The 13,366-nt window shown below is 44.0% G+C and overlaps 1 protein-coding gene across 12 annotated transcripts in view; it reads left to right on the plus strand.

Moving 5' to 3' along the window:
* PTK2 (protein tyrosine kinase 2) overlaps positions 1–13,366 on the plus strand; it is a 264,175-nt gene that overhangs the window by 97,259 nt on the left and 153,550 nt on the right. For 11 of the 12 annotated variants that reach the window (XM_087864579.1, XM_087864566.1, XM_087864570.1 and 8 more), the window contains one exon: positions 6,242–6,408. The exons of the other annotated variant lie outside the window; for it this stretch is intronic. In XM_087864579.1, coding sequence (XP_087720705.1) covers positions 6,242–6,408 — 167 coding nt within the window. The remainder of the gene's footprint in view (positions 1–6,241; positions 6,409–13,366) is intronic. 12 annotated transcript variants of the gene reach the window in all.

Here is a 13,366-nt window from a genome sequence, read left to right on the forward strand (position 1 = left end):
AGGGCTTCCCTTCTTTCAGACACTTAGAATCATCTGTTGCTCCTCCTTTGGTTACGCCCTACACCTAGTACGTTAGTCGGTCCTGCCACACGGTCCCCAGATGCACCTAGAATCCACCCACTTCATCTGACCCCTACTGTGACACCTTCCTCGAGCCACATGGTCTCCTGACATCCCGCTGTCCCCCTGGAAACCCTGAGTCTGTTCACAGCCCAGCAGCCAGGTGACCCTATGAAAATGAAAGCCAGAGCGTGTCACTCCTCAACTCAGAACCTTCCTGTGGCTCCCTGTCTCATGTAGGGTGAACGTTCAGGTCCTTCAGAAGCCCCTGACTCTCCTCTCCCTGTCGCGCCCCATGACCTTCTCTCCTCCAGCTCGCTCCCTTTGACTTTCAGCTTCCTGCGCTGTTTCTCTAACATGCCAGTCTTGTAATCAGTCATTTGCTCAAAACCTCCAGCAACTCCCCATTTCTCTCAGAGGAAAGCCAGATTCCTTCAGCAGCCTACGAGGACCTACAGGATCTGGCTCTTTGTGGCCTGTTCTTATTTCCAGTGACTGCCCTCGTTCCCTCGGCCTCCCAGCCCCGGAGAGCTCCCTCTCTGCCACCTTTTCTATTGCCCATCACCCCATTTTGATGATGATTTGTCCTTGCTGAGATTGTCTTGTTTCTTGATTTGTTTGCTCTTTTATTCTCTGCTTTCTTCCCCTAGACCGTAAGCTCTGTGACAGCAGGGGCCTTTCTGCCTCCTGGTATTGTCCCCGGCATCTTCAGCAGGGCCTAGCAGGCACACAGACTGGTGCTTGACAGAGCCCCATTGGAGTAACTACACGAATCCTAGATGAAATGGAGTACTTCTGACAGAAATGTAAATTAGGAACATTGGTTGCAGAAGTAGAAAGTAGTAGACTGATGACCGTAAAAGAAATTGAATTGATAATCAGAGATTACACCTATTGAAAACCATACCTGTCCTTACTGATAACTTCTGTCACACCTTCATTCCTACCTTGTTACTATTTTCCTTAAATCACAGGGTCTAGAATAATCCATTTTATACCCAGACACCAAATCTGGGCAAGTACCATATAATGCTGCTAAAGATTAAGTTGCAGTTGAGTTTTTGGACGATATTCTTGTCACCTTCAAAGTTATCTTCGAGTTTATTAACAGGCCCAGTGCCCTTTCCTGACTACGTAGTACACTGCGAGGTTTCAGTGCTCGTCGTGAGCCTCTAGAGGAAGGTGATGTAATTACCTGAACCTGCAAGAGGAAGTGAGCACAAGAAATTCAGTCCTGTAGTTTGCTAAAAGGTGAATGGAGTTGGTTGGATTAGGACTAACTATTGTAACCAAGCTGGTAGTAGGAAGAATAACAGTAGAGAGAAGCATTCTGATCAATTTAAAATCGGCTTGCTGACCAGAGTGGGCAGACACGTGAACAGTGTGGGATTCTCTGAGTTTGTGGGAGTTAGGAGCTCTGTGAACAGTGCTGTGCTAAGAATGGCTAGTGGCTGTAGGGGAAGGCAGCCAGCAGGCTGGATGGGGAAGGCTGCCTGGGGAACTCAGTGTGTGGTAGTCCCATGGTCTCCAGTGTTTACTGCTAGGTGGTGTCACAGATGCCTTATGTGTGTCTCAAACGTAAACTTTTTCTGTCTGATAGAGGATCGGGTGAATGTGTATTTAAAAGCTCAAACACTGATTATGGTTTTTCAAATAACTTTGGTGCAGGAAAGGACTACAGAGATTTTAGTTAAATTATTCCTTTAATGGAGGGAGAGTATCATCCAGGAAGAAACTAGAAAGAAAATCCTTAAGGAAAAAAACAGACTCAAAAACAGTGTTAAGAAGAACATGAGACAGTAAGAGCATGAGAAAGAATTCTCTTATCACTAGATGCTTAGAGATGGCGATTGTGGTAGGGAGAAGAATGGCCCTTAAAGAGGTCCACATCCTAATCTAGAACCTGTGTGTATGTGACCTTCCATGGCAGAAGGGACTTTGACGCTGTTACCGAGATGAAGATGACCTTGAGATGGGGGAGATGAGGAGCCGCAGACCTTTTCTGGCTGTGGTCCGAGGGAGGGGACTGCGGACGAAGGGTTGGCTGCAGTGCAGATGCACAGAGGGGCCTCTAGCAGCTGGAGAAGGCCAGCCGAGAGCTTCCAGAAAGCAGCACATCCCTTCCAACACCTGGATTTTAGCCCAGTGAGACCCATTTCAGATTTGGGATCTTCCAGAACGGAGAAGTATACATTTGTGTTCTTTTAAGCCCCTACGTCTGTGGTTATTGGTTACAGCAGCAGTAGGGAGCAAATAGACACAGGCGTGCTTTGTCTTGGCAGAGTTTGGGCCGACTTCTGCGTGAGTGCTGAGCCGACAGAAGGGCTGCACTCATGTTGGAGAGCAGGGTGTGGATCTCCACGCCTTCTTTGTGGTAAAGAAAGACCTGCACAGGAGGAGCCGAGGACAGTAACAGCTGTCGGTTTCCTTACTGTGAGGAGCATCTGAAAGAGAGACGCAGAAAAATAACCGCTGGACGTTGTAACAAACAGATCAGTAGTGATGAGTGCACTTGTAACTCCTGGGGGGAAGTAGAGACACGAGCACTGTTTACAACACAGTGTGTGGTTTTAGATCTCTCTCATAATAAAGACATCTTGCAAATCACTGTGAGAAGACAGCTAGACACAGCAAGTATCTCTTGTTATCTTGTTGCCACCTTTCCCACAGACTGTTCATGCTCACCTCTTTCCTTCTAGATTAAGGCTTTGGAGGGTAAGGGTGCTGTCTTACCACCAGATGTAGGCTAGATGCAAATGACCAAATGAGTGAGTGAACATTCAAGAGTAGATGAACATGAAGGAATGGTTTGCAGGATTTCTTTCTACCAGTGGAAAGGTCATTATTTCTTTCTAGAGCATAGTCTAAAAGATAAGTGACCAAGTGGAACCAAGCAGAATCATAAAAAGAACTTTTAGAAATGAAATTACAGTGTCATCTCACTGGTATATAATGAGGGAAATGTAAATTATAATAATGAAATGCCCCCCCTTCTATGGTCCATCACATTGATAAACACTTTAAGATTAATTTTACCCAGCATTGGCATGAGATGAAGGACAGTCTCTAACATTGTGTGCCAAGTATAATTGGTATAGTTTCCCTGGTGGCCATACTTCCGAAATGTCACATTTTAAAGTAGCTTTCGACCCAGTGCGTCTGTTTCTAAGCAGTGCTGCTGCATGTGTACGATGCCAGCTAGAAGCTCGTTCATAGCAGAATTGCGTGCATCTCCACTTCCCTTTCTCCCCCAGAGCAAGGAAGCTGACTAGAAAATAACTGTCCACCCGTAGTAGAATGGCTCTGAGGCTACGTGCTATATTCCTGATAAGATGGAAGCCTGGTGTACACACTGGCTAGTGTCTTTTCATCCTCAAGAAGAATTCTTTTCCTGCGAATATCTCATGTGAAAATTAATCAGGAAAATTATATATTTCCAAATTCTGGGATATGATACAGATGAATAAAGGGATATTTCTAAGTAGCAAAGTGTAGATTTATATACTGTAGGGTAGGATTGTCACGGGACATCAAAGCCAGGATGAGAAATTTAAATGTAATTCAGCTGCCATTAGTGGCAAATTATAAACCCTTGTCCTGTTATCTCCCTCTAGAGATCTTTTTCTAAATGTACGTATTCCAGAAATAATACATGCATACTTTTCCATATGGTAGTAATGTTGGGTTTGGTTTTTTTTTTTTTTTTGAGTATGCATTCCTTACTAAATACCTAGTTCTCAAAGTTATTTTTCAGTTATGCAGAACCAAATATTTGGTTCTCAATATTATTTAAGTTACTGAGTGTATGTACTGAGCTTCAAATATAGAAGTCCTTGTGTATTCATAATCTTGGCCACCATTCAAACTGAGTCAGCAGTGAGATATTCAGGAGTTCTAGAGAAATAGGACAGAACACAGTATGGAAGCATAAAGAAAAAGCAAAACATGAAATAAAGGGAAATGTCTGTGTGTTTATTGCTTTTAATTTTTTAGTGGAAAGTGAAAGTTGCTACCTTGTTTAATGAGGAGGTCCTGCAGGATGGGAACTCTTTGTTCAACAAAACCCAACCTGAGGTCACTTCTGGGTGTCTTCAGGTGGCGTGATCAAGTGACTGGACTAAAACTGTATCTATCCCATAAAACTCCAGATTGGGAGCCTGCCTTTCCCCTGCGCTCCACAGCTCTGGACTAAGCATCCATACACTTGCCTCTCTGCAGGTAGGCATCTGTGTGCCCATTCCTTGAGAGGTCATGAAGATAACCTTTGCTAGGGGTCATCAGGGAGGGCATCCAGAAAGGGTGGGATTTCTCTCAGACTGTTGATGGTACATCAACAGTAAGAAACCGTTTGTCCCCGAAGGATAGACCTGCTGAGACAGAGGTTTGGGGACAGATGTGAACATAACCTTCGGCCCTAACAGCAGAGAGGCAGCTCTGGAATCTGTGCCAGCAAGGAGCTGCTGTGGAGTAAAGAGATGTGCTAAAACCCGAGCTTTAGTGAGGACCACCGGTGTCGGTGTGCTCTCGGTAGTGAATTGGCAGAGCTGGGACAGGAAGACAAAGCGCTTTTGTGGGAATTTGAAAGCGGCGCCAGTGCCTGTCCTGTGCAGCTCAGGGATTTGTGTTGTTGGCAAGGAGAAGCCACAGAAGTTGCCGCTGAAAGAATTACTCAAAATGGCTGTCTCTTCCCCCTAGGCAGATCCCCTGCCCCAGAGCACAAGAGGTGAAGGCTAGGGGGCGGGCTGGGTTTCGGCTCCCGCTGCCCCTTGGCTGGGTGCCCTTGGGTAGACACAACCTGCAGCGTCTTTCATGGTGGCCTGACAGAAATTCTGGGCCTTGAACCAAAAGCCAGGAAGGACGTTTATGCCTACTTCAGTCTCACCCAGACATCTGTAGGCCGCACACATCCTTCCTGTCCCACAGAGAGCTCCTCTGCCTTTGACTCCTCCAGCCTGTCCTTTGTCCATGCTTTCTCCCCGATGATGTCACTCGCCCGTGCTTGATACACAATCTTCTCCTGGGATCCAGTAGTCTGAAGGGGAGGCTGACCACGGGCAGGTGATGATGCCTTTAGTGTGGACACACTGGGTCTTTGACAGGTTTTGCATATATAGGACACGTTACTTATCTTTTCTCATGAGTAGGGATAGGAACATTCTTATTATCAACAGCATCATGCCCTAATATAGACACATTTAATATACGTAGGAACTTTTTAAGATGTGCCTTATATTACAAGTAATATGATGCTTTCAGTTAATTGCTAATTAAAAAAAACAGTGATTTTCTTTAGCAGTCATTTGCATGTTAATAGCAACCTCATTAAAAATTATGAATGGCCTGAAGTGTTGAGAAGAGTGCAGTGGTTATCATGAGCACACCTTCCCGTAAGGGAGCGGATGGTCTCTGCTGTATTCCCCTGTGAGTCTTCCATATGTGCTGCCCATTTACATCCCTGTACGCACGAGACCTCCACAACCGTGAGAGCACAGGTCAAGACTCGGGGTTACGGCTTCCTTGCCCTCGTCCCAGGATAAGCTTCATCTTTGCGAGGCAGCCTTCCCTGCCGCCTTCAACTCTGAACTCATGGGCACGTGTGTTAGGAGCATTAGGTTTGGGGACTATTTTAGATTGCTGCATTGTAAGCGACAGAGAGCTCATAGTAAATTGGGTAGGCCCAGCTTCCAGTAACTTCTCCTACATCATTGATACTATCAGAAGCGTGGCCTTCATTGTATGTTTCTAACTGTGTTTCTTAAGAAATGACATGAAGTTGCAGCCTGATCTAAACCAGTATGCTGTCCTGGGTTCAGAAAGTGGGACCCCCTCCTTAGGTCTAGTTCTCAGCACGTGACATGCAGGGGGTGGCCGGAATGCCTGGTCAGGTTTTGGGGGTGACGTAGAGGTAGAGCTGCAGAAATGCATGTTACGTTTCCGTGCCTCGGTTATCACTGATGAAAAGGGAAGAGCCTCTTGTGTTTTTTCAGAACTTTTCCTTGTTCATAAAAATACTATTTCAGAAAAAAGATTCCTGAGAAAAATGAAGTAATTTATTTAACTTGATTCTCTTTTTACCAAAGATTTCTGATAACTAACTAAAAGAAATGAACATTGCATTAATTTTTAGCATACAGTTTTTTTTTTGTTTATAACAGTCATTTTTGTGGGGGGTATGTTTTAGGGCATCATTCAGAAGATAGTGGACAGTCACAAAGTAAAGCACGTGGCCTGCTATGGATTTCGCCTCAGTCACCTGCGGTCAGAGGAGGTTCACTGGCTCCATTTGGATATGGGTGTCTCCAATGTGAGGGAGAAGTATGAACTTGCACACCCACCAGAGGAGTGGAAGTAAGATTACATACCTACTTTGGCGTGACTCACACTTGATTTGTTTGCATATTAAATCACACGCAAGAGGATGAATGTCTTTGCTTAATTTTCTTACTGATTGTAATTATGACTCCTGTGTAAATAAAATTGGCTGGTAATGATTAACCAGTGATCTCTTCTAGACTTCTGTTCCGTCTGTCTTTGTGACACCACCGACTCTGGACTGCCTGAGCTTCTGAGGGGTTCTGTGGTGATGGCCTTTGGCTAGTCACACTTCTCTTGTCAGGACTCCTTTGTTTCAGCCTCGGCTCGAAGAGCTCAATTCCTCATTCTTTTCCTTTCTGTCCTGTTAGCATTCTTTTGTGCAGCAGGACTTCCTGAGCCCTGAGGAGACCACATCTAATTATCTCATGAACGGGCAGCACGGCTCGCGAGCCCGGTAAGCTCCGGCTCGCCTGAGAAGACTGGGTGTGTACTTGACGTTCACGCGCTACAATTAAATGAGGTAGTGACTCGTCCTGACCTTAGTGAGACTGCTGTGACTGACAGTGAATGAAAAGGATTCTCTACAATTGTCCTTTCTCTGGTTCTCTCCAAAAAATAATAATTTTTTCCACTGTTAAGCAGAGCAACACGTTAGCCGGAAACCATATGTGTAAAACACTAGAGTGTGAGAGAAGGTGAGCCCCATGCACAGGCACCCTCGTTTTTGTGGACACAGTCGCAGAGACAAAGGTGGTTGTGGATTGGGGACGGTACTCAGTGTTGGTCACTTTCAGTTCAGCACCCAAATCGATGAGAAGACACATTTGAAACAAAAAACAGACGTGAAGGTTAATAAATCTCTAGTCAAATGCGATCTTGTCCTAGTTACAGTTTACCAGAGAAATATACTTGTGTTTTCAGCTTTATGAAATAGCTGGAACTGACAAGCTAACAGGATATTCCATGATAATATAGTTTTTTTGGGTTACATCAATGGCTAGCAGAGATTTGACCTCCAGCTCTTTTGCCAATCAATCAAATAAGTGTTTAAAAGCCAGGAATACCTAAAAGTTAGTTAAAAATACCTGCAGGTATTTTTATTCCATACAATTCTATTACCTTCTTAATTCGTATGGACAAGTCAGAGACACACTGCATTTGACGGTAGCCCTAGTGCTCAGTAAGATGCGGAGTGTAGACCTCTGCATATACAAGCTCTGTTTCTGTTCTTTTAAGCCAATTTATTTTGCGTAATATCAAGTAAAGGTGAGTGGGCACTACTCTTTTTCATGGAGCCTGAACCCTCAAAAGTAAGGCGAGCGTAGACTGGGCGAGGTAGAACTTTGCCGAATGCAGTGCTGAACCTGACATGGAGGTGATGAAGATGCCGCCACTGCTGTATCGTCACCGAGGCGTGGCTGGAGCCAGGCGCCAGGCCAGCTGTGCGCTCTTTGTACATTTGCAGCCTGTAAAATATGTATGTCACATAGCTCTCCCCAGTCTTATAAGGTGAAGACGGAGGAAACAAGCAACAAACTTGATTTAAGTTCCAATTACGGACAGAGCTCAGGACACAGCTTTGACTTGAATGTAGCTGACTTCACGGTGCAGGCTTTTTCAATGAACGTGCCCATCTCAGGAGGACTGCTGCGGTTTTAGCTCCAAGAAGTGGTCTGACAGTGCACTGTCTGCACCAGTGAAGGTGTGTGGACAAGAGGCTGGAGGCACAGGTGGGCCCTGTAGGTGCTTCTGGGAGGGTTAGGCTTTATACTGCCTGTCCGTGCATGCCAGAGGAGGCGGAACGTAAAGTGTCAGTAAGATACGGGAGACTATTCTAAAAAGAACCAAGTAGATTTGAAAAAAGACCAACCACAAGTTCTAGAAACCACTGGATGGATAAAACAGCAAATTAGATAGAGCTGAAAAATTAGTAAACAGAAGTGTGGATCTGAGAAAATTTTCCCAAAAGATAGCCCACAGAGATAAACATGTGGTAGGTATGAAAGCACGTTATGTAGCATGAAGAATGAGAATGTCAACCCATTTCTGGGCAGGGCTCTCAGAATAGAAAGAATGAGGAAAAAGAAATACTCCAAAGAGATAATGGCAATAGCTGAGAATTTTCTAGAAGTGGCAAATACCAGAAGTCCTCAGGTATAGGACTAACGTAAGATCCCAAACAGGGTTAATGAAATAAATCTACACTTTGGTGGATTATAGTCAAAGAGTGTACAAAAGAAAAAGAGATGATGCTAAAAGCAACCAGGGAAAAATTCACAATTCTCCACATTTCTCTCCAAGTGGTGAGAAAAAGTAACTGGCGCCCTGTATTTGTTCATCAGATTCAGTTGCCATTCAAGAGCAGGGTGACAGAGGTACTTTCCTCAGAGAGTTTGCCATCCTACAAACATATTTCAGGAGAAAGAAAAGTGATTTCCGAAGGAGGTTTTCAGATACAAGAAGGAGTACTAGGGAAAAAATTGGGTGGTTCAAAGTAAGCATTGGCTCTAAAAACAAATAATGATAAGAACTGATTTTTTATATTAAAAAAGTAGAACCCAAATAGTGGATGCATGTCAGAAGAGAGGTGGTCAGAATTGAAGCTCTCAACCACGTTTTAAAATTATGTATTAAAAAAATAAAAAATAAAAAAATTATATATTAAGACAGCCATGAAACATTAGAAGTAGATTTTATAAGCTAAATAATATGTGGGTGAGTAAGTTTTAGGGACACACAGCAAGGAGAGAAGGAAGGAACTGGAAAGCAGGACAAAGAGGAGTCACAGACTAGACTTTGGAAATAAGCCCAAGCAGACTAACAGTAACTGGTCAGAGATTGTTAGTGTGTGATTAAAAAATAGAGTCCAGCTATCTGCTCTTTATGACAGGTATCTAAAACAGTGATGTCGAAGACATTTTTATGTGACTTACAGGAAGAAATATTTTACCTTAAGATGCGGTACACATACACATGTACGTGTCTCAGAACTATGTACATATAGGTCTACATATGTACTTCACAAAACCATACCCAGCCTCACTAGAACACTGAATTCTAAGGTTTTCATCCAGAGGCATTCTATTCTGTTTAATTTTATTTAGATGGATGGTGGCAGATGGATGGATGGATGGATAGAAAGATGGATGGATGGATGGATGGATGGTGGGTGGATGGGTGGTTAGAGAAGGGGATGCATGGATAGATGGATAGAAGGATGGATGGATAGAAATGGATGGAGAGATGGATGGATGGGTGTTGGGTAGATGGATGGAGAGAAAATTGGGTGGATGGGTGGATAGATGGATAGAAAGATAGGTGGATGGATAGATACAGAGAGATGGATGGATGGATAGATGGATAGATGGATGGATGGATGGAGATGATGGATGGTGGATGGATGGATAGAAAGATGGATGGATGGATAGATACAGAGAAGGAAGGATGGATGGATGGATGGATGGATGGATGGATGGATGGATGGATGGATAGAAGGATAGATGGCTGGCTGGCTGGCTGGAGAGATGGGTGGATGGTTAGATAGGAGAGGGATGGATGGATGAATAGACAGAAGAATTTTCCTACCTACTCACCAGGGGGATGAGGGGATTGGTATTGCTTTATTAATATCCTGTTTTAAAAGTTTCAAGACAGAAAAACATTCTTAGGGATATGGAGAACAACCACATAGTAATAAAAGGCTCATTTCACAAGAATTTATGAAGACTAGAAATAGATGGAACTGTTAAACTTGTAAGTTCCTAAAGACATTTCTCAAAATATATAAAGCAAAAATAGTAATAAAAGATTAAAACTTAGCTCTCCTAATAATTAAAAAGAAAACAATAGTAAAGAGTTTTTAAATTATGTTTTTCACTGTCCTTTTTAACATGGAAATACGGAGTCCTGCACATGGCAATGTGTTAATCAGTTTGAAAACACATTCCTAAATAGTTCATGGTTCCAAGTAAAACTCCAGTTTGCAGAGGAGACCCTCTTGCTGCCTTGTTCTATCCTCCCATGGGCTCCTCCCCTTCGCACTCCAGTCCACCTTCCTGTGGGAGCTGATGCTGTCAGTCATTTCTTACCTAACAATGTTCTGTGCTTCACCTCTTGTGTGCCCAACCCTCCTACTTTACCGACCATTCACTGTCTTCTGCTTAGCATTTAAATTTGGGGGCTGCTCCAGTGACCTCTTTTCCTCTTTCTTGTCTCTGTAGACCTGTCTTTGGCATCGAAATCACACTTTCATTCGATAGACACAGGAAACCAATAAACCAGTTTTTGCCTAACCCAGACAAAAATCCTAAAAGCTGGTGGCTTGGGGGAGCAGTAATAGAAGGAGTGAGAAGCAGTTGTACAAGGATTTTTTAAGGTAGAGCTCATAGGACTTGCTGAAAAGTCTTTAAAAGTATACACATCCAGGGAAATATGTAAATCATTTCTGCAGAGGCTTCCAGTAGTTCCTCATCATCCGTGGAGCCAACTCGAGAGTCCTGATCATCTCTCAGCCCCATCTCCTCTTGCTCTCAGTCCCCTTCCTGCACTCCTGCGGCTTGCGCTCTGACATTTCAGTGTTCCCTTTTCAAACCTACTGAGTCAGGATCTTCTCGGCTGCCAGCTTTCTTCCCTGGTGAATGGGACAGACTTTTATCTTGGAGAACTTTCCACCTGCTCCACCCTAGCCACATGGCTCTCTTCCTGGTTCTTGAACAAGCCAAGTGTGTACTGCTCCTTGGAGTCTTTGTACCTGGTGGGACTCTGGTGAATGTGCTCCCCTGCCGTTTCCAGCATGGCTTGGACCTCCCATCATTTAGGCGAGTGCTCTGCTCTCCCCTCTTCCCTGTGGTCTTCTCCAGCCGTTCTGTCTGTAGGGCCCACTGCCGATCCACTGGATGACTTTTCTCCCACAGGGCCTTGGTCTTACTGTCTGATCTGTGCCTCGTTTCTAGCTAGTTGTGCCTGGTAAGTAGTAGGCACCCAGGAAAAACTTTTTAGGTGAGAAGTGAATTAGTGGTGGTGAGAGTGTCAAGTAAGAGGAAACACAGCATGGTGGAATAGTAACGTGTATTCATTACTAGTGTGTGTCCGTTGCAGTGTTTTCACACTAATACATGTTGCTTACTATGTGGAGGGCGTTGTGCGAAGCACTTGGCTTACTTTACCAAAATTAATTCTTGTTATGATAGTTTTATCAAGTGGGTGGGTACTCACCTTTTTCCATTTTACTTGTGAGAAACCTGCGGTTCTGAGAGGTTTATTAACAGCTTCCTTGACATCCTACAGCTTCCACTGGTGGAGGGTAGAGAGTGGAGTCCGTGTACTGTTTCTTGTCTACTCCTGTGTAAGACAGGTACGGACAAGAAACGAATGATTGGTAGTGTTTTCTCCTCGCTAGCAGGCGTCTTCTCAGTTCATGGGTGGCTTTGTGAGGGCAGCCGCACGCCTGGCTTTAGTTTTGAGAAGTAAGGTCTTAGTCAAAGGACTCACCACAATAATTGGATGTTAATTTCCATTCTCGGGAGGTTTTTGAACATAGATTTTTTTTCTTTTTGGACTCTCTGCTATAGGCTCTGTTGTTATGGTCCAGTAATCCTGAGATAGAAGCTTGCTCTCCTGAGTCCTCAGCTCTTCAAACACCTCTGTGAGCTAGCTTGCAGCACACAGTGTGGTTGTAACTGAGGCAGGCAGTGTGACCTCACAGAGGCATCATGACTCGCCACTGGGGAAACGAAAGGGCTGATTTGATAAATGGCTCTCCTTGTGGGAAGAACAACAAAGTTAGATCCTACCTCAAATAATACAGACACCCACGTGAGATGGATCAAGTGAGAAAAAACGTTAATGGAAAATAGAGTTGACTGTGTCTCTGGTCCTGCAGTAGGAAGATTTAATACCCCCAAAGTGTTCACTATAAAAGAAAGCAGATTTGACTTTATTAAGATAAAGAACTTCTGTATATCAAAAGGTATATTTTTAAAAGTGCAAAAAGCAAGTTGCAAGTGAGAGGTGATATTTGCAACATATGTAATGAACAAAAGATGGTGTCAAGAGTTCTTCTGGTTGATATGAAAATTGCAGACAATTCGCTAAATGGGCCAGAAACACGACGGTATCGTCATAAAGAGAACACAAGTCTGGCCAGTAATCATAGGCAGCCACTGTCGGCTTCATTCGCCCATTAGGGAGATGGGAATCTGGGCCGCACGATCCGTCTGCCACTCTCCGCGTGGCCAAAAGTAAGTTGTTGACAGTGGAGAGGCGGTGGCTCCAGCAGGCTCTTGCCTGCACTGCTGGTGAGAAGGTAAATGGGTACAGCCATCTGGTGAACAGCTTGAAAATCGGGGCGTTGCACACTCTATGTACTTTCACTGCAGATTTTGTCCTTGAGAGACTCTTAGGTGTCTGTTCCGGGCTAGAGTTGCAAGAACGTCATGCAAGTGAAAATGAACGAACAGTAGGGATGTGCAGCAGTATAGACAAATCTTAGCTACGTAACCTCGTGGCAGAATTGAGTCTTCCAGGAAAGTGTTGTGAGTACACTAAGTACAGCTGAACTGTACACTTTATAAAAAGGCTAATGTTTTGTTACGTGAATTTTACCTTAATTAAAAAAAAAAGTAAGTCCCAGAAGATGACATATAGCATGATAAGCTTTTATAAAGTGAAGAAAAAAAAAAAACCCTAAAAGAATATTGTTGGGAACACATCAGTTAAGTAAGACAATGTGGCCCATGTAAGTAAAGGACCAGAGGGAAGTCATCCTCATTGTTACCAGGACGCGGTCCTGCTTGGCGCTGCTCTGTCCCTGCCGTGTAGCAGCCCCTCGCTCTGCAAGGACACCACTGGTTTCAGACCTCGGCAGGAGAAAAAGTCTTTTATAGAGAGGAAAGGTGCCATTTTTCAAAGAAGACAAGTGAAAATGAATAATGATAGTTTAGGAAGCTTTCATTTATGTTTCATGGTTTCCTGTGTTACCTTGAAATGACAC

This window comes from Ursus americanus, chromosome 9 (genome assembly GCF_024610735.1).
Source record: "Ursus americanus isolate L20-20 chromosome 9, mUrsAme1.1.p, whole genome shotgun sequence".
Taxonomy (NCBI): domain Eukaryota; kingdom Metazoa; phylum Chordata; class Mammalia; order Carnivora; family Ursidae; genus Ursus; species Ursus americanus.